Source organism: Remersonia thermophila, chromosome 1 (genome assembly GCF_042764415.1).
Source record: "Remersonia thermophila strain ATCC 22073 chromosome 1, whole genome shotgun sequence".
NCBI lineage: Eukaryota > Fungi > Ascomycota > Sordariomycetes > Sordariales > Chaetomiaceae > Remersonia > Remersonia thermophila.
The window spans coordinates 708,626-727,498 of NC_092217.1; the positions used below are offsets into that span (position 1 = coordinate 708,626).

The window sequence follows — 18,873 nt, forward strand, 5'->3', positions numbered from 1 at the left end:
GGCACAAGGGGAGGTGGGCAAAGAGAAGGAATCCGGGAGGGGGGGGGGGGGGGAGGGGGAAACATCACACCGGTATTCCCCCCCCCCCCCCCCCCCCCCTCCTTCCCACCTCCTCCTCCCTGGACCGAATGGTTGCTCCGAGATACCCGGCACGGCACAGGAACCGGCCGCCCACCCCCTCCACCCTCGGCCAGCCAATTCGGAGGAAAAGTCCCCCCCCGTGATGGTCCGGGGCTATGTGATCGATCCCCTTGACCGGTGTGGAGGACCCTGTAAGGTTGGACGATGTTTGCTTGGCCGGTGTGAGAAAAGACCAATCGGACTGCCCCGTCAAATCTATCCGGTGGGCAAGGCGGACGAGTAAGATGGCCTTGTCGTCGCTGGGCATATGAAGGGGAGAGGATCGGGCCTCGGTTTTGAGCCCTGGCCACGGACAGGAGAGGGAGAGAAAGAGGGGAGGGGGGTCGGGAGGAAGGACAGGCCATAGACGCATATCAGGACCGGCGCTCCCGCTGGCAGGCCAGGCCAGGCAGGGAGGTTCTGGGGTCCTGATGGGCCGGCTGGCTGACCGGCCAGCGTTCCTGCACGTCCGCCGTTCTCGTCTTCCACGCCTCCGCGCTTCCGTCATCCGTCGTGTCCGCTCGACGACGCAAGCCCGCCCCCTGCCTCGAGCTCCTTCACGAACTCCACGATGCGCAGCACCGCCTCGAACGCGGGCATGCGCGTCAGGTCCAGCGTCAGCTCGGGCCCGCCCGGCATCACCAGGCCCTGCCGCCGAACCCAGCCGTCCTCGATTTCGCCGATGGGATGAAGACCACCCAGCTCCGAGCCGGGACCCTGACCGGGTGCACCCGACTGCTGGATGCTGCCACCACCACCACCACCACCGCCGCCGCCGCCGCCGCCGCTGCTGCTGACACTGCTAACGCTGCCGATGCTACCACCACGGAAGCCCGACCACGAGAGGCCTTCTTCGTCCCAGGTCGTCGGTCCCGCCTCGCTCAAGGAACTCCGTTTGGATTCGGTCCCCACCTCCGAGCTCCCGAGAAACACGGCCGTCGTTGGGCTCAGGCCGTCCTTGTTGCCAACAGCGTTCCTCGCCTCCGCGGCCGCTGCCACCGCAGCCGTCACCGGCGCGCCGCTCTCCGTCGCGCCATGACAACCGCCGACATCCGCAACCATGACCCCCGGCGCTCCAGCTTCCCCCCCTTCCTCCGCGCTCTCTCCCACGCTCGCCATCGCCCCCACGTCACGGGACGACCCGGAGCCGCCCTCTCCAGACCGCTCCCCTGCGCCCGTCCCTTCTTCTTCTTCTCCTCCCCTCCTGGGAATCTCCCGACCTCCGCCATCACGAGTTAGCAGCACCCCGATCATCCGCCGTCCCGTCTCCCTCGCGGCTGCCTCAAACGTCCTTAACGCAGCCCGTCCCTGCGGCGTGTCAGGGGTGCAGGCTGGCAGCACCGCGATGCGCTGCCGGTTGGCGGGTGGGTGCGAGAGGAGGCGTGCTAGGTTTTCCTGGCTGCAGGGTGTTTCCATGGTCGTCGTCGTCGTCGTCGTCGTCGTCGTTGCTGTCGTTGTGGGCGCCCCTGCGTCTGTGGCCAAGCTTGGAGGCCTTGCGGTTGTCGGAGAGGAGGGCTTGTGCGTGTGGATCGCGAGGGTGACGCCCGGAGCGGCAGCGGCGGAGGCGAGGGAAGTGCTGTGAGGAGATTCCGCCAACGTTCCGGGTGCGGCTTGGCCGGTGATGAGCGGAACGCGGATGCGGGAGGGGGGGATGCGGGCCGTCGACGGCGACGGGAGGACGGGGTCCGCCGCGGGAAATGGAGCGTTGGTGGGAACCGAGGAGGTGGTCGTGGAGAATCGCTCGGTGCGTATGGTGAGAGGCTGGACGGTCGAAGTTGCTTGGGTCATCAGCGGCTCGTCCGTGGCGGTCACGGTCGACAACGACGCGGGCGTCGTGGCGGTGGTCGAACAGGACGAAAAGGATGCGGAGCGTGAGGCCGGCGGGGACAGCGGGAAAGCGGACAACGGTGAAGTCATCACGGGTCCCGGATCTGGGTCGTCCCATGACGAGTACCGCGGATGTTCGGGGGTCAGCGCCAGGCTGTGCTCCAAACGGCGCGAGTGGTGCTTGGGGGGGCGGTGGTGGTGGTGGTGGTGGTGGTGATGGTGGTCGCGGCAGTACTGCTTTGCGCAGCGGACGGTGGTGTTGGTCGTCTCGCGGCCGACGCTGCGCACATCGACGAGCATCGCCTTGTCCTTGCCCAGCAACAATGCCAGACACTCGGCGACGGTATCCTTTCCGACGCCTGGCCAGCCGTTGAGGAAGACGACGGGCGCCGGTGCGGGATCCATGGGCCGCCGGAAAACGCTGGCGGTGGGAACGGTGATGACGGCGGGAGCAGAGACGGCCGTGGCGAGGGGAGGACGGCGGTTCAGATTGGCGCTCATCAGAAGCAGCCTCTCCTAATGCTATCGGGGTATCAAACGCCCTGCGATTGATCGATTCGTGCTCGTGGGCATGCTGCGAAATGGGAACACTTGACGAACGATGCCATTGCGAGCGTAGGAAAAAAAAAACCCCGCCTGTCCTGATATACGAGCCAGACGGCGGACTGCTGAATCGCTGAATCGCCACGGCCGCCGAGGTTGCGAGTTGGCGGGGTTCCAAGATCTAGACCCCTCGACCTCTGGGGGCTTGACTCGGACAGATCGGACAGCTGAGCGACAAGGCCTTGGGTCGCGGAAAGAACGCAAAAGAGGCGAGGTTTTTGTCGTCCGGACTCGTTGGACAATGGACAATAGACAGGGGCAGCTGATCAACGTAAGAGAGCCGTCTCCGCAGCCAACTTGCCATCCGTAGCTTGTGGGCGGATCTGGAGGATTCGATGCCGACTCATACAAGAGCAGCTAACTAGTCAGCACATGGCTCAACTGAACAGGACATGATGAGGGGGGTTCTCTCACAAGCCGGCGTTCATAGCATCGCATCAAAAAGCAACCCAAAACCACAGGTCCAGCACGACAAGCCCGCCGCGAGAACAAGAACACAGTCCAAAAAAAAAAAAAAAAAAAAAAAAAAGAAGCTCAGCCAAATGGTCGGTCCCCGCCGTCTGATTACGCCTTGCCTCCCAAATACACAATGTTCTGCCTCATGGGCTCGGTAAGGTCGCCTTGACCCGTGTACACGTGCGCCACTGTCTGAGCCCAGACCTCGGGGAACGGCATCGGCAGGTCGACGATGTCACCCCTGTGGATGTGGCCCGAGTAGAGCAGAGCCGCGAGCACGGGGAAGAAGGCCTTGGCATACTGGAGATCTGTCGAGACACGCAAAGTTAGGCGCACTGTTTGGCTTGCAATTCGGAAGGGACGGGATGACGTACCAACTGGCACCGTGTTGGTGGCCTGCACATGCGAACGGCCCACGCCGGTCGCTTGCCGGATGCCGGCGGCCGCCGCCGAGCTTCGCCGGCCGGGGTTCTGGCGGCCAAGGGGGTTGGAGAGACGCCGGGACGCCGTTGGCGACGGGGTCCGGTCCGGGACGGTGGCCCTGAGCTGGTCCATGTCGAACGTCCTTCGGAGCAGGAAGGGCTTGCGGTCGAGGGCACCGGGTCTCACGCGCGCCCGGATGGTGACGCGGTTCCGCCCGTCCGATGGCGGCTCCCTGGCGGCGGCGCCCTCGTCGGCCGAGGAGCTGTCGCTGTGCCGTCGGAGGGCGACCGCCGACACATAGCAGTCGGCGAAGACCGCGTTGCCAAGGCAGACATGCCCCCATTCCTGAAGCTCGTCCCGCACATGCTGGCCGCTGCTCCTCCTGAACGTGCCAGCCAAAGGCGGCAGAAACGCTCGTCCGTCGTCGACCCTGGGCGGCGAAAGCCGTGGTAGGCCGTCGGCCATGCCATCCAGCAGCAGCTGTCTTGTCCGATCGGCGAGGGTCTGCGGCCGTGGGTGCTGCGCATAGACAGCAGGCGTACGAGGCGGGGGCAGAGCGGCAGTGGATGCACGCCGGGCGTCCAGAGACTGCTGCGGAGAGGTGGGTGGCATCGAGCGGGCAGCGGCCGGCGTGTGAACAGAATCTCGCCGCTCGTGTTGTTCTAGCCTGTCGAGGCGGTCGAGACGGTCCAGCAGCGCCCGCTCGTGGGCTCGCATGGCCTGCTCGTAGGCTTGCGAGGATGCCGGGTGCACGGGAGTGGGCGCCGGGGTGGGAGCGGTTACGGTTATGGAAGGCCTCGAGGATGCTGGATACTGTTCATGGGTGGTCCTCACCGGCTCGAGGACAGGCCGCGATCGAGCCTGCGTCTCCATGTTTTTTTTTGTTGCGTGTGTGGTGTATTATGTGAATGCGGCAGCGTTGTCGAGTTGGTCTCTTGCGTATGTCTCTCGTCTTGCGTGTTTGATGATATGTAAGACAACGTGTTGATTCGAAAGCGAGGCGAGGACGGCGCTGTGCCGGTGGCTATGGTGCTTTTGTACTTGAGCCCCCATTCCCGTCGACAGCATGAAAGAATATCTTCAAAGCCGTCCCCTCGTGAGTCAGGTCGGGAGCAGAAGTGTGGTCTTGATTGAGGGACAAAGCTCGGGACGACTCATCAGCCTCCAGCAGGACAAAGACGGACGGGCGTGCGTAGGAGACCGACCGACGGACAGACAGACAGAGACAGAGAGAGAGAGAAGAGAGAGAGCCATGCTGCGGGGTGGTGTGTCCGCAAAGCAGCGTCACTACACATGTTCTAGCATTCAACGTCCGCCTCCAGGGGTTCTGGTTCTGAGCTGGAGGTCAACGGGCCAAGAACAAAGAGACGAAGCACCCCCCGCGACTGACAGCACATGTCGCCATTATCACCCATAGGGTTGGGCTGCGGCCGAGAAAAAAGGGGGGTGGTTCAAGGGGGGCGCAACAGTCCATGATAGATCATATGAGACGCGGTTCCTTGCAGAAAGAAAAATGGTGGGAAGCCGAAGTTGTCTTTGAGTGCTACCGCTCTATCCGGGACACTTGGTAGGCTTCTTCTTCTTTTTTTCTTTTCTGGTGTTGAGGAAACGATGGAGGATTTCAGAAGCCCGTTTCGCTTGTGAAGAGTGACAAGCAGGGGATCCACTGTGGGTCTGAAAGCCTGGAGCTCTGGGGGTTCTCGCCCTCTGATTCGTCAGATCAGAACCTCGTGGACCTTAACGGCTGCCCGTCTCGGGAAGCCGCAAGCTGTCATTGACGACAGCACAACCCATCCAACCTTTTGGCTTCAATTTCCATCTCGTCCTTCCATGCTTCTTTTTGTCTCTTCTCAGCCCTCATTTTGCACTCGGACCACCCACGCCTGATCGCCGGTCATGTCTGGTTGACTTCGGCTACTAGCATTTTTCTCTGCCTTTCCCCCCCCCCCATCTGTCTATTGCAGCTCTCTTTGCAAACCCCCCCATGGCCGACGCCGCTGCCGCCACCGCCCGCGCGGCGGCCACTTACAAGCAGCTCAAGGAAGACTTTGTGTCCAACCTCTCGGGCGGTTCCGTCATTGAGGTCGCCCAGGTCTGCGCCGTTGCGCCGGTATGAGCTCTCAGCTGTCTCCCGTCTCGCCAATTCCTCCCTCCCCACCTGACGAGCCCCACGACGACGACCTCGCTGACCCTTCCTCCCCCCCCCCCCCGCTCCCTTCCTCCAGATCGCCACCTTCCTCTGGTCGGCTCTCCAGACTCGCCAGTCGCTTTTCAAACCCTACACGCCCATAGCCTTTATCGTCGACTTCCTCCTCAACGTTGGCGCTCTCCTGCTCTCCGTCACGCTCTACTCGCGCTACCCGCTCCTCCTCGACGTCCTGCTCCTGGGAGCCGCCGTTGCCGTCTACGCGGCGCCCCCCGACGCTTCGGCCCCGACGCGCAAGAAGAAGCCTCAGCGACCGCCCAATGCGCCGTCGCAGGCGAAGCCCGCCCCGCTGGGCATGCTCTCCACCAAGCCGTTCCTGACGACGTACCGCGGCAACATGATGGTGGTGACGTGCATCTGCATCCTGGCCGTCGACTTCCGCCTCTTCCCGCGGCGCTTCGCCAAGGTGGAGACGTGGGGCACGTCGCTGATGGACATGGGCGTCGGCTCGTTCGTCTTCTCGGCCGGCATCGTGGCCTCGCGCGCCGTCCTCCGGGAGCGGGCCGAGGGCCGCGTCACGCCGCTGGGGACGCGCCTGGCCCGGTCCGTCCGCCACTCGCTGCCCCTGCTCGCCCTCGGCCTGGTGCGCCTGTTGAGCGTCAAGGCCGTGGACTACGCCGAGCACGTCACCGAGTACGGCGTGCACTGGAACTTCTTCTTCACGCTGGGCTTCCTGCCGCCGCTGGTCGCCCTCTGCCAGTCGGGCCTGCGCCTCGTGCCGTCGTACGCGGGGCTGGCCCTGCTGCTGGCCGGGCTGTACCAGCTGGCCCTCGAGCTCGCCGGCCTCAAGGCCTACATCCTGGCCGGCCCCCGCACGAACCTGCTCTCCATGAACCGCGAGGGCGTGTTTAGCTTCTGGGGGTACCTGGCCATCTTCCTGGCCGGCCAGGACGTCGGCATGCTGGTCCTGCCGCGGAACCCCGAGGCGGCGGCTCCGGGGGCCTCGTCGCCCGGCTCGGCCGCGGCTCGAAGCGCGCGGGGCTCCTGCTCCGCCTGGCGGCGTGGTCGGCCGGCTGGGCGGCGCTCTACCTCGTCGTTACCCACTACCCCTACGGCTTCGGCCTCACCGTGTCGCGGCGCCTGGCCAACCTGCCCTACGTCCTGTGGGTGGCGGCCTTCAACAGCGCGCTGCTGCTGGCCTTTGCCGCGGTCGACGCGTGGCTGTTCCCGGGCTTCTACCGGGCGCAGGACGCGCGCGCCGAGAAGGAGGCGCACGACGGCGCCACGAGCCGCGTGCTGCGCGCCTACAACCGCAACGGCCTGCCCGTCTTCCTGCTCGCCAACCTCCTGACGGGCCTGGTCAACCTCACGGTGCCCACGCTGGACGTGGGCCAGATCGCCACGATGGGCATCTTGGGATCCTACATGGCCGTGCTGACCGTCGTGGCGGTTGCCTTGGATGAGTTTGATATCACCATCCGGCTGTAGATGCGTGGGTTTGTGTCCTGTACGGTATACCGCAGCGCAGCACATACGTTCTAGAATGAGAATGCAATGCATGCCTGCCAGAGGGAGGCTTGGTTGGTCATTTCCCGGAAATGGGTTTTACTATATGTCACACCCCACGTCGATAGGCCATGCCGGTTCCCGAGGGTGGCGTACCGAGTAGCGGGTTTGGGATGTCGATGCGCTCGTCGGATGAGCCTATCGGCTCTCGCTTTTCCATTTTTTTCTTTGGTATTTTTTTTTTTTTTTTTTTCCTTTCGTGGTCTCTCGTTGACCAGGCCGGGGCCTGGGCATGCCTTCGCGATCGACAAGTGCGACGTCATACCGTCCCGGGAATGGCGGAGAGGCGGGTGTTTCTGCTAGGCCCATCGGAAGTCTTCCCGTATGTAACGGTAAGGGGAGCGGAATGTGTGGGAGATAACTATACTGCGTAGTACTGTGTACACAGTAGTATGGATGGGCGTTCACCGGGACCCCATCTTCCAGAGTTCCAATCTTCGGCTCCTACCTTGGCCCCCCCTTCTTCCCCCCCTCTTACGCAGTAGGCCTGCACGGCCGGCAGTTGTGTGCGCCACGGCCACGAAGGAGCCAAAAGAAGAAGAAAAAAACACCCCGGCTGACCTAAGTATGTACGCTACTGCCAGGGAAGAGGTTCAAAACAGACATTGCTAAGATGATGATGCGACGGCAAGCCAGGTCGTGCCAGCCAGTCAGCCCGGCTTCTGGGTGGCCGATCCTGAACGCGCCGCGTTTGCGCGTTGGGTCGACTGCCACCGGCACTGTTCCGTTTTGGGACCTTCCCTGGCGCATCGCCTGGACAAGATTGGACGACGGGCGGACGAAATGAGCATGGGGGGTTCCGGGTGGGTTGGGTTTTATCGCTCGTTCGGGCCATATGGGACGGGCGGGCATCCTCTTCTCTCTCTCTCTTTGGGTGGCCATCAGCCGCAGTTCCGAAAAAAAAAAGAGAGAGAGAGGCGTGAGATTGTGTGGCATCGGGGAGGGAGGGACGGTCTTGCGTTGCAATCTCAATGCGCCGGATGGAGACGTCGTCCTGTGTGTCGTTGAGGTGTCGTTGGATCCGTGGGGATCGTCGTCACCATGGTCTCTTTTACGGTAATAGGGCCTGTAGGGTTGCTGGCGTTGCTGTCTTGTCTGTTCTTGACTGCCCGTGGCGGCTCTCTTGCCTGTCTGTTCTGTTGTGTTCTGTTCTGTTTTGAGCCGGGGCTGCTGCTGGGTTTTTTTTTTTTTTTTTCTTTCTCTCTCCTGTCATTCCCCTCGTCCTGCGAGGCAGGCTTGCGGATCCCTGCGTTCGGCGCGATCCCCCCCCTCCCCCCTCCCTCCTAAATCTCCGGCGCCAATGCAAGGTCGAATGCAAGGGCCGACGAGGGGTCGGTGACGCCGTGGGGTTTTGTTGCTGGAAGCTTCGTGAGAAGGGTCAGCGCTGGCTCTGGCGCATGTACATACATACACTAAAGGCGCGGGGTTTCCTTTGTGCCACTTGGCCGTTAGACTGTGTTTCATACGGGCCGGCGGTAAAGGGCCCGGACGGATTGGATGGATCTGGGAAGGGGGGCGTGGTTCATGCCAGGGACCCGGAGTGGGAGCTTGTGCATGTTGATTCGCCGTGGCTTCGCATGGGGTTATCGTATGTACATCCTGTTCATCTCGCTCGCTGACGAGAGAAGAGATTGGGAAGAGACCGACATGCAGACATTTCGTTTGTTTTTGACACCTGGGCGATCTCTCCTCTTTTGCCTCTTGGGATCAGCTCGGGCCGCGTGCTTCAAGGCATGGGATGGGCCTTGAGCAACGGTGGCTGGCGGACGCTTGTTCGGTCGGCTGCCATGGCGCATCCACCACCCCTGAACCCTGCTTCAGGTACGGACCCGAGGTTGGTTGGGAGTCAAGACAAGAGGGCGGCTTGGCGCTGCAGGCCCGATCTGCACCAGCGGCCCTGGCATCCAGAGGGAAGGGGGTTTTTGTGCTTCCCCGGAACGATAAGATGCGACACGCGCGGCTGTCAGGGCGCTGAGGGGAGAAGAGGCAGAGGAGCCGCGAAGGATGGGGGAAGCATTGTTGAGCTGACTTTGGACGTGGAAGACGGCGGCTGGGCGGGATGGATCATGGCATAGACGAGGCGGCAACGAGATGAGACAAGGCGTGGGCGATGGGGGCGACACCCGACCTTGTCTGCGGCACAGCATCACCGGTTGTCCTATGTGTCTTGGATAGTTACCTTACTGCGTCGCTTGGTGACAGAGTTGGAATCCCACGGTATGTACATACGAAGCATGGGCGCGCTGAATCCCCATGTACAAAGTACACAGTATTACCGAAAAAGAGAACCCCGGCTGCTCCATCAGCGTTTTTTTCTTCTTCTTCGTCTGTGTGTGGAAAAAAAAAAGACATCATCCAATCCATGGTCAGGTTGTCCCTGAAAAGGAGAAGAGAAAGCACCTCAGCTCAGCACACCTCGGGTCTCGGATTGAGTCGAGCGACTGGAGCGCATTGCAGCGAACGAAGGGTTGGCCTTGCGAGCTGCTGACCTGACGCGGCCCTGCACACCTGCACAGCTGGAGCCGAGACTCCACCGTGACCGCCCGCAGCGAAGCACATGCCGCCGCAAATCCCGCGCCGAGCCCCCCAGCATTGGAGACCTGAGGGAGACGGTGTCAAGACCTTTCCATGCTAGCCAGCTGGGGGGGGATTTTTATTTTTTTTCTTCCTTGTGAAGAGAACGTGCGCGCAAGACGGGAGTGAGACCGAGAGGGGAGATGCATGCACTAATACCTGATCCAAGTATGTGCCGAATAAGTACTAGGTACCGTAGGGAGAGACCTACTGCGTACCTGAGAGACAGAAAAAACAAACAACCTGGAAAACGGAAGAGTGCATCAGCATCAGCAGCAGCAGCAGCAGCAATCGCAGCAACATCTTTTGCAATTCATTTCCTGAACCAGCATGCTCGTCCATGTGCCTGTCCAAGGTCAGCCCAGCTAACTATTGTCTGTACACAGTGACTAATTATGTACCGAAAGGTTCAGGTCAGGTGGTTAACGTTACGCAGTAGTTACAAGGGAAAGCAACCTGGAAGGCAGCCCGCAGGGCAGGTCCGGTGCCTTTGGCCAGGCAGGCCAGGTAATTTTCCTTCAGTACGTTCCAGGTTACGTCCTGTACCTGCTCTCCGTACATAACGCAACACAAGCATTACAATGTTCCGTTCCGTCCAAACCCAGCTCAGCTCCGAGCTCAGCCGGTTTCCATCCATTCGCTTTTTGTCTTGTAACGAACCCGTTCCTCTGTACCTGATCTGACTTTTTGAACTTCCCGTCCCTTTCCCACCTGGAACGCCCCCCCCCCCCCGGTCCGTCTCCGCCGTGTCCCCCGTCCGGGACCTGACAGCATCAACATCAGACCCGCCAGCCATCCTGGGAATAACCCCATTGGCGACCCATCGGCGACCCATTGGCCCATTGGCTCTCGCTCGGCCTCGAGAGCCGCCCTCACCGCCCTCTTCCCCCCGATCACACCCCCTCTCCCCACCGTCGCCTGAGGGGGGAAACCCAAGAAACCGTTCAGGGCAGCTCCCCGTCCTCGATCCCCCATCTCTTGTGCTGTGCTGCCGTGTCCCTCCATACCATTCATTCCCCAAAAGGCTGCATTGTGCTGCGGCTGCGGTGCACGCCGGGAATTGATGTGGTGGTAAACACACCATTTAACTACAGCGCTCACAACACGACACGACTCGACACGACACGACACGAGACGACACAGGCGCTCTCTGCCCGCTGCCATCGAATTGGCCATTGACAGGCCCTTTTCGCGTCTTGTCTGTCTTCCCTTTGTTTCTTTCCTCCGCATCGTTTACGTCTGTCAATCAGAGCCGGCTTCTCCCTTTCTGCCTCCCTGCCTCTCTCTCTCTCTCTCTCTCTCTCTCTCTCCCGAACCAACCCTTGCTCTCCCGAACCAACCGCGACACCGCGAATTCTCTCTCGCCCGGCAGCCCTACCAGGATCTCTCCCTGCAGCCACCGGCCTGGATCCGCCAGACTCGACCCGCTGCGTTTTTCCACCCTCCTCACCCCCCCAGTCTCCGCCGTCACCAGCCACGACCCGCGCCGCGCGACTTTGCCTGCTCCGACACGTCTCCCCTCCCCTCCCCCCCCCCTTTCTGCACCGTATGCAAGCGGGCTCTCTCAAAGTGCATCGCGGCCCTGCTCGGCGGTTTCCCTAGCGACCTGAATTGCCGTTGGCAGCTTACCCCTCGTCGCGACTCCAAGAGAGACAGCCCCGAGATATCATGCAAAGCGGCCATCCTGGGAACACCACCGATACCTACGAGATCCCCACGACCGCCTCGGCCCAATCTCGTCGCGCCGAGTAACGACGACCAACGACCCTCCCCCCCCCGACGCTTCCGCCGACGCTTCCGCCGACGCGAGCGCTGCGATGAGCTCCCACGCCGCGGTCGCCTCGCCCGTGCCGATGCCCCTGGGCTCCCCCGTCGACTCCCCCGATCTCTACAGCTCCAGCCCCGACCGCCGGCGGAACATGCCCGCCGGCCCCGTCCCGCCGCGGACGTCCAGCTCCCGGCACGCCCAGCAGCCCAACAGCTCGAGCCGCCGGTCCCAGCCCGATTCGAGCCGCGATCCCCAAGCCCGCCGGGCGAACCCTGCCCCCGGCCACGATCATCACTACTACTCCGCCAACGGCAGCCGCTCGCCGCCGCACAGCCCGTCCGCCTACAGCGGGCCCACCATCGAGGCGAGCGAAACCCTCAACAACATCCTGGCCTCGCAGGCCCACGCCGACCGGAGCAAGGACCAGCTGGCGCTGGCCCCGCAGTCTCATCATCAGCGGAACGATGAAGACGATGCCGCGCCGCCGCCGGTCGTCGGCGGTGCCGACGCCGATGACGGCCGCCGCGGCGGCAAGAGCCGCCATGATTACTCCAGGCGAGAGAAGCAGACCCGGTTCGGCGAGTACATCCTGGGCAATACCATCGGCGAGGGCGAGTTCGGCAAGGTGAAGCTGGGCTGGAAAATCGATGGAGGCGCGCAGGTAAGCCGGGGCTGGCAGCTCTCTCTTCTCTCTCTCTCTCTCTCTCTCCCTCTCCCTCTCCCCAAGCGCGGAAACGGAAAGGGAAAGCCGCTGACGCCAAGATCCTCCTCCAGGTCGCCATCAAGCTCATCAAAAAGGATCAGCTGGGCGGGAACCCGTCGAGGATGGCCAAGATCATGCGCGAGGTGGCCATCCTCAAGCAGCTCACCCACCCCAACATCGTCCGCCTGCACAAGATGGAGGAGTCGGAGCGTCACTACGGCATCGTTCTCGAGTACGCCTCGGGCGGCGAGCTGTTCGACTACATTCTCAACCATCGTTACCTCAAGGACAACGCCGCCCGCCGCCTGTTTGCCCAGCTCGTCTCGGGCGTCGGCTACCTCCACAAGAAGGGCATCGTGCACCGCGATCTCAAGCTCGAGAACCTGCTCCTCGACCGCAACCGCAACATCATCATTACCGACTTTGGCTTCGCCAACACGTTCGATCCTAACGAGGAGCTCACCGAGGAGGAGGAGCTGAACCTGACCGACCGCGAGTTCGTCAAGCGCATGGGCCTCGACAGGGTCAAGCCCAACGGCACCCGCAAGGGCGACCTGATGCAGACGAGCTGCGGCAGCCCGTGCTACGCGGCGCCCGAGCTTGTCGTCAGCGACTCGCTTTACACGGGCCGCAAGGTCGACGTCTGGAGCTGCGGCGTCATTTTGGTAAGCTCACGCCGCTTTTCCCCCAACTCTGTGCCCCCCCCCTCCCCTCTCTCTCTCTCGATCCGATGTTTCTAACCCGCCTCTCCCTCGCTTCCCCCGTCGCGCAGTACGCCATGCTCGCCGGCTATCTGCCTTTCGACGACGACCCCGCCAACCCCGAAGGCGACAACATCAACCTCCTCTACAAGTACATCGTCAACACCCCCCTCACCTTCCCCGAGTACGTTACCCCCCACGCGCGCGACCTGCTGCGCCGGATCCTCGTCCCGAACCCTCGCAAGCGCGCCGACTTGTTCGAGGTCGCCCGCCACAGCTGGCTCAGCGAGTACGCCCACGTCGTCGAGTTCATCACGTCGAGCACCACCACCCCCAAGGACATCCAGAACACGACCGTGCCCGCCGAGGACGACGACGCCCCGAGCATCGCCCGCAGCGCCTCGGTCCGCGAGACGACCCGCAAGTCGGCCGTCCCCGCCGCCATCGGCGGGCTCGCCAGCAAGCCGGGCACCCTCGACGCCGACGCCGAGTACGCCAAGCAGCAGCGCGACAACAAGCGCCGCACCGTCCAGGTCGAGTACGTCGCCCCCAACACCACCACCCAGCGCGGCGAATCGTCGTCGGCCGCCCAGGCCTCGAGCAGCCGCGCGCGTCACGACTTTTCGGGCTCCGTCCAGTCGTCGCTCCCTCCGCACGACGACAGGTCCTCCAGAGACGCGGCGGCGGACCCGTACGGCAAGGCGCCCGCCTCGTCGAGGATACCGCCCGGCGGCGGGAGCGGCAACGCGCAGCAAGCCCCGGCCCCGTCGGCCGCGGTGCCCGTCCGCGGAGGGCGCGAGGCGGCGTACCTCACGGCCGCCGGCACGTCCGGGAGGCCCGCGACCGGCGGCTCCTCCCAGTCGACGGGCTCCAAGGGCCCCGGCGGCGCCACCCAGCCCTACGCCCAGCCGGCGCCGCCCGAGGTCGCCGACACCAACGCGCACGGCAAGATCCAGCAGCCGCCTCGCCGCGACAGCGCCTACGGCATCCCCTCGTCGGCGTCGCAAGCCCCGGCCTCCCAGGAGTTTGGCCGGCCCAGCATCAGCGTCCCGCCCAAGTTTGCTCGGGTCTCGGGCTTTGCGAACGAGGAGCCGGCCACCGGCTCGGGCGCCAGCGGCGAGGTCAAGGGCCACAAGCGGTCCAGCACCATGGGCGAGATCAGCACCAAGCTGTTCGGCCGGAGCGGCTCGCTGTTTGGCGGCCGCAACCGCAAGCGTGGCGACCAGCAGGCGCCCGCCGCCGACAAGTCCAAAAAGTATCCGCCCGTCAGCATGAACAACGCGCTGGCCAACGAGGAGGGCCGCCCGTCCATGGAGTCGAAGCGGTCGCGCCGGTCCTTCTCCATCGGCCTCGGCAAGAAGGCGTCGGGCAGCATCGCGGGCTCGCAGCAGTCCGGCGAACGCTCCGCCAAGCGCTTTTCCTTCATCCCGGGCTCCTTCTCGCTCAAGGCCATCGGCATCGGCAAGGACGACTACGCCGGCCAGCTCGACTCGCAGCATCACCTCCCCATCCAAGACCCCCCGGCCTCGGCCCCGCCGCAGAACTCGCACTTTGTCGACCAGGACGTCGGCCGCGAGCAGCCCGTCGATGCCGCCATCCTCGACGGCATGTACGAGCAGCTGCACTCCCCCTCCCACCCGCCGTCCAACGACCCCTACGGCCGATACGGCTCCAACGGCTACGGCCAGCTGTCCCCCAGCCAAGGGTACATCCCGCAGCCTCTGCTGGCCGGGAGCGGCTCGGAGGCGTCGGTCGACCGAGCGCGCCGCCAAGGCGAATCCGTGTCGAGCTTGCCAGGCCAGCAGCACCAGCAGCCGTTATCTCCTCTCTCCCCGCTGTCCCCGCAAGACGGGAGCTTCGATTCGTCTCGTCGGTCCGGCGGAAAGAACGGGCGCGGCGTTCTTCAAAAGAACAAGCGCTTCGTGGACGCCTACGAGGGCGAGACGTACCCGCGGAACAGCGGCAGCACCGGCCACGATCACTCGGGAAGCAGCGGGCCGGCGAGAAAGGTTATGGACTTTTTCCGTCGGAGATCCAAGGCGAGGGCCGGCGAGCTCGGGTGAGGTCCGTGCCCCTACAACCATCGTCGCCTGCTGATCGTGTTCTGCCAAACCAGCCAGGCTGGGAGCCGTCGGCATGGATCCAACCGGACAGGAGAAAAGGCGGGGTGGTTGACAAGCTTCGGAGAGGGAGGAAGCTTCGTGGCATGCCACGGCCGTTGACTCCTCTGCGCTGCTTTGCACGGAAGCGAGGGGAGAAGAGCACAGAAAAATGGGACCGGGACGACGGGACCTGGTGGAGGACGGACTTGACCAACTCCCCCAAAGGACGCGACCCAACTCCCAACTCGTTCCTCAGCTCTCCCTATATATCCTTTTTTTTCTTCTTCTGTCTCCCATTCCCCCTTCTCGTTCTTATACCCCCTCAAACAACGCAAACGATACCTTTCTCGCGTTTATCATGTCCGCACACTGTCTCCTTGGCACACGCCATGGCTCGGCTCTCTCCCCTCGATTTCCCGCTCATCCCGCAATCTCAGATACCTCATACCCCTTCTTTCTTTGTATGCAATTTACTTGGTCTTGTAATACGCTGTGGATGGGCGGGCGGGCGGGTGGTGCGGTCGAGGGCATAGTCGGTCGAGGGCAAAGTCGATCAGGTTCGTAGGCAAGGGGGGGGGAGGGGGCTGGTTGCTTGTTCGCTGTTGTTTGGCATGGTTCGAGCGGCTAGCTGGTGTGGATGGGAAGGAGACGGACGGACGGACGGACAGGGCAGCCGGAGACGATCTGCTCTGGTCGGTCGGCGAGATGATGCGTTGCGCGGTTGGTGTGTATGTTGCGGGTGTGTATGTGTATTTGTGGGAGGGAGCCGGGTGTGTTGATGGATGTTTGATCATTGAGGAAAGGAGAGAGAGGGAGAGGGAGAAGGATCTGGATGCGGCTTTTCTGATTTTCTTTTTTTTTTTTTTTTTTCTCTCTGTTGGGGAGGTCCGGGTTTCTCAGGGGATGGCTTTCGGATGGATGGTTTCGCTGGTTGGTTGCTTTGTTTAGTGTTTGATTTTCTAGTTACACATCTACCCACTCGCCCTCTGTGCTTACTGCTATTTGCCTTGATTACCTACGTTCCTTTTTTGGTACGGACCTGGGGCGCTTGGTGGATAGGGAATGGGAGGTGTACATGCTTTGTTTTTTTTTTTTTTTTTTTTTCTACCTTATGTTTCTCTTTTTTTGCATGAGCCTGCTCGGGGTTCCTATTTTGCCATATCTATTGTAAATGTCGTGTTGGTCGATCATGTGGAAGGTTGGGGCTGGGGCTGCCTCGGGTTGCGTTGGACTTGGGTCGAGGTCAAGCTTTTGAGTTCCTCCCAAGGGCCAGAGCGTGGAAGAAGAGCATAATCAATCAATATATTCTACGAAGGGTGCTCAAGAGGATGGATCCAAACGCCAGACTCCGCCAGCCTCAAAACGTGAAAGAACAAGGAATCTGGACAGACGAAGAGAACCAAACCACCAACTCCCCCTCCCCCCCGCAAGCTCCTTGGAAACATATCCTCCTTCCCCCCCCTCCATCCCACCCTTCTGGTACGCCGCCTCCTTGCCACAAGCTGCGCTCCTCTCTATGCCGTTGGGCGGGTAGCATCCAGGCCGCCGTCCTCGCCGTTGGCCATCGTCATTCGTTTCCCGAAACCACCCACAGCGCCCGCAGAACCGCCAGCCCGCCGGCCTGCGTCTCCAGCGTCCTCCCGCGCCCGCGGAGGTTCGGGTCCCACGGCCCCGTCCCGCCTTTCTCGTCCAACCCCCGGCTGGCGAGGGGCTTTTGGCCGGCCTTGTTTCGGCCGCCGGGCTCGTCGGCCTCGGGAGGCTCCCGTCCCGGATCTGTTTTCGTTTCCGTCTCCGTCCCCGTTCCCTCCTTCTTCTCCTTCTTCTCCTCCCCCCAGGGAGCCCCGTGGTTCCGATAATCGACGGCCCCCGCGGGCCACCGCCCGGCGCGCCGGTCGCGGCGCTCCGCCTCGTCCACCTCCTCGGCCGTCACCCCCCCTCCGCCGCCGCCGCCGCCGCCGCCGCCGCTGCCGCTGTCGTCCGCGAACAGCCCCGCGGTCCACCACATCCCGAACCGGCCCCGGTCGTCCCGCGTCCCCAGGGCGGCGAGCGCGTTGCGTCGCAGCCAGGGGACGTAGCGTCGGCAGCGCGCCTTGTGCCGGGCCTGCGCCCGCTTCGCCGTGGCGGCGGCGGCAGCGGTGGTGGTGGTGGTACTAGATGTGGTGGTGGATGCGGATGCGGATGTGCCGTTGGGCGGCGGGCGAAGGGCGGTCGGGGAGCAAAACTGGGCAAAGTGGTGCATCCAGATGCTCTTGAAGGTCTGGCCGTCCTGGGAGCACGTGCCGGCCGCGTCGCAGGCGTCTTCGAGGATGCCGAGGCGGCCTAGGCCGCGCCAGGGGGGGAGCTTGTGGGTGCTTTTGTTTTTGCTTTTGCTGCTGCTGCTGCTGCTGCTGCTGCGGGTGTTGCTGCTGCTACGGCGGTGGTAGGGCCGGTGCTGGGGTTCTGTTGAGGTCGCTGTGCCGTCGTCGTCGCCGTCCGTCGCGTCGAAAGGTCTGCCCCGCGCCAGGTCGAAGCCCGTGGCGCGGATGACGTTCTCGACGAGGGCGTGGCCCTCGTCCAGGTAACGCTCGCGGCCCGTGGCCTCGTAGAGCCCGAGCAGGCCCGACAGGAGGATGCCTTGGTTGTACGTGTAGACCATCTCGTTGCGCTGGTCGCAGCGCGTGCCGCCCGAGCCGAGGCCCGAGATGTGGAAGCCGTCGGCGTAGAGCCCTTGGTCGTTGGTCATGTTGGACGCGGCGAGCCAGGCGTGGGCGTTCTGGGCGGCCCTGCCGAAGACGGGGTCGCGAGGCTGCCAGTCGAGCTTGGCGTTGCTGGCGGGCTCGCCGCCGCCGCCGCCGTCCCCGCCGAAGGGGGATTTGTTGGGGTCGCCGGGGAAGCGGAGGTACATGGCCATGGAGGCGGAGATGAAGAGCTCGTTGGTGACGGCGTTCTTGTACGGCAGGCCGCGGGGGCTCCAGAGCATCCCGCCGTCGCAGAGCTTCGTGTCCCAGCCCTGGGCCGCGAGCTCCCAGAAGATGCGCGAGCGGTGGGCGAAGGCCGGAGTCCAGCGATCTCCGTACCACGTGGCGATGCCAGAGGCGGTTCCCGGGGCCGAGGGGGACAGGAAGCTGCCGTGCTCCTGGATGAACTGGATCGACTCGAGCCAGCCGAGCACGACCCAGAGCATGTCGTCGTAGGCCTGGCGGCGGATGTCGAGGGCGTTTTCGCCAAAGTAGTAGGCGATGACGTCGGCAAAGTAGCCGGCGATGAGATGCTGCCTGTCGCCGATGCTGCAGCCGCCGTCGCCGTCGCCATCGCCGTCGCCGAGCCGCTTCCGACCGAGCTCGTCGGTGATGGTGCGGAGGGTGGCCACCACGTGGGTGTTGATGACGGCGCGGGTCCAGTCGTTCCCCGAAGGCCAGGTCCCGACCCAGCGCTCAAAGTACGTGTCCTGCATGGTGCTCAACGCATCGAACATGAGGTTGAGGACATCCATGTCCCGACCCGTCGACCTGCCGACCTTGTTGTGCGCTTCCGGAAGCCCTAGAGGCCCCGGAGAGGTTGGCTGCCGGCTCGTCCATGGCGAGGCGGGGCCTGCGGTTGCGGTCACGGCCGCTGCCGCTGCCGCAGCGACGCCCGCAGCCCGAGGAACCCTCATGGTTCGACGGGAAACTCGGGCGAGCGGGCGAGGGTAACGTATATACGCGCGCTACCTTGTCTGGGAGGATGATGATCTGACTCATTTGTTAGCTCGCATGTTACGAGTCGAGAACTGAGGGCGGGTCTCTCTGACTGACTTACTGACAGACAGACTGACTGACAACCTGATGCCACGGCCTGCCGTGTACACAGCATGTAGGGAACCCCCCCTCCCCCGCCCTGGTAAGAATGCGGCTGAGCGGGGTGGA

At 63.4% G+C, this 18,873-nt stretch overlaps 5 protein-coding genes across 5 annotated transcripts; 2 read left to right on the top strand and 3 right to left on the bottom strand.

The window, feature by feature from the left end:
- Positions 1-624: 624 nt before the first annotated feature.
- VTJ83DRAFT_200 (uncharacterized protein) lies at positions 625-2,448 on the bottom strand (the record flags this gene model as incomplete). The annotated part of the gene is made up of 1 exon (XM_071008222.1): positions 625-2,448. The coding sequence occupies one exon, from the start codon at positions 2,446-2,448 to the stop codon at positions 625-627; it is 1,824 nt and encodes a 607-aa protein (XP_070869553.1).
- Positions 2,449-3,114: 666 nt separating this feature from the next.
- On the bottom strand, positions 3,115-4,302 carry VTJ83DRAFT_201 (uncharacterized protein; the record flags this gene model as incomplete). Its single annotated transcript, XM_071008233.1, has 2 exons — positions 3,115-3,314; positions 3,381-4,302. 2 exons carry the CDS (start codon positions 4,300-4,302, stop codon positions 3,115-3,117), a joined length of 1,122 nt encoding a protein of 373 aa, XP_070869554.1.
- A 1,111-nt stretch (positions 4,303-5,413) lies between these two features.
- On the top strand, positions 5,414-6,926 carry VTJ83DRAFT_202 (uncharacterized protein; the record flags this gene model as incomplete). Its single annotated transcript, XM_071008244.1, has 2 exons — positions 5,414-5,539; positions 5,655-6,926. The coding sequence occupies 2 exons, from the start codon at positions 5,414-5,416 to the stop codon at positions 6,924-6,926; spliced, it is 1,398 nt and encodes a 465-aa protein (XP_070869555.1).
- Positions 6,927-11,532: 4,606 nt separating this feature from the next.
- On the top strand, positions 11,533-14,950 carry VTJ83DRAFT_203 (uncharacterized protein; the record flags this gene model as incomplete). The annotated part of the gene is made up of 3 exons (XM_071008255.1): positions 11,533-12,144; positions 12,258-12,851; positions 12,959-14,950. The coding sequence occupies 3 exons, from the start codon at positions 11,533-11,535 to the stop codon at positions 14,948-14,950; spliced, it is 3,198 nt and encodes a 1,065-aa protein (XP_070869556.1).
- Positions 14,951-16,556: 1,606 nt separating this feature from the next.
- On the bottom strand, positions 16,557-18,623 carry VTJ83DRAFT_204 (uncharacterized protein; the record flags this gene model as incomplete). The annotated part of the gene is made up of 1 exon (XM_071008266.1): positions 16,557-18,623. The coding sequence occupies one exon, from the start codon at positions 18,621-18,623 to the stop codon at positions 16,557-16,559; it is 2,067 nt and encodes a 688-aa protein (XP_070869557.1).
- Between the last annotated feature and the right edge of the window lie 250 nt (positions 18,624-18,873).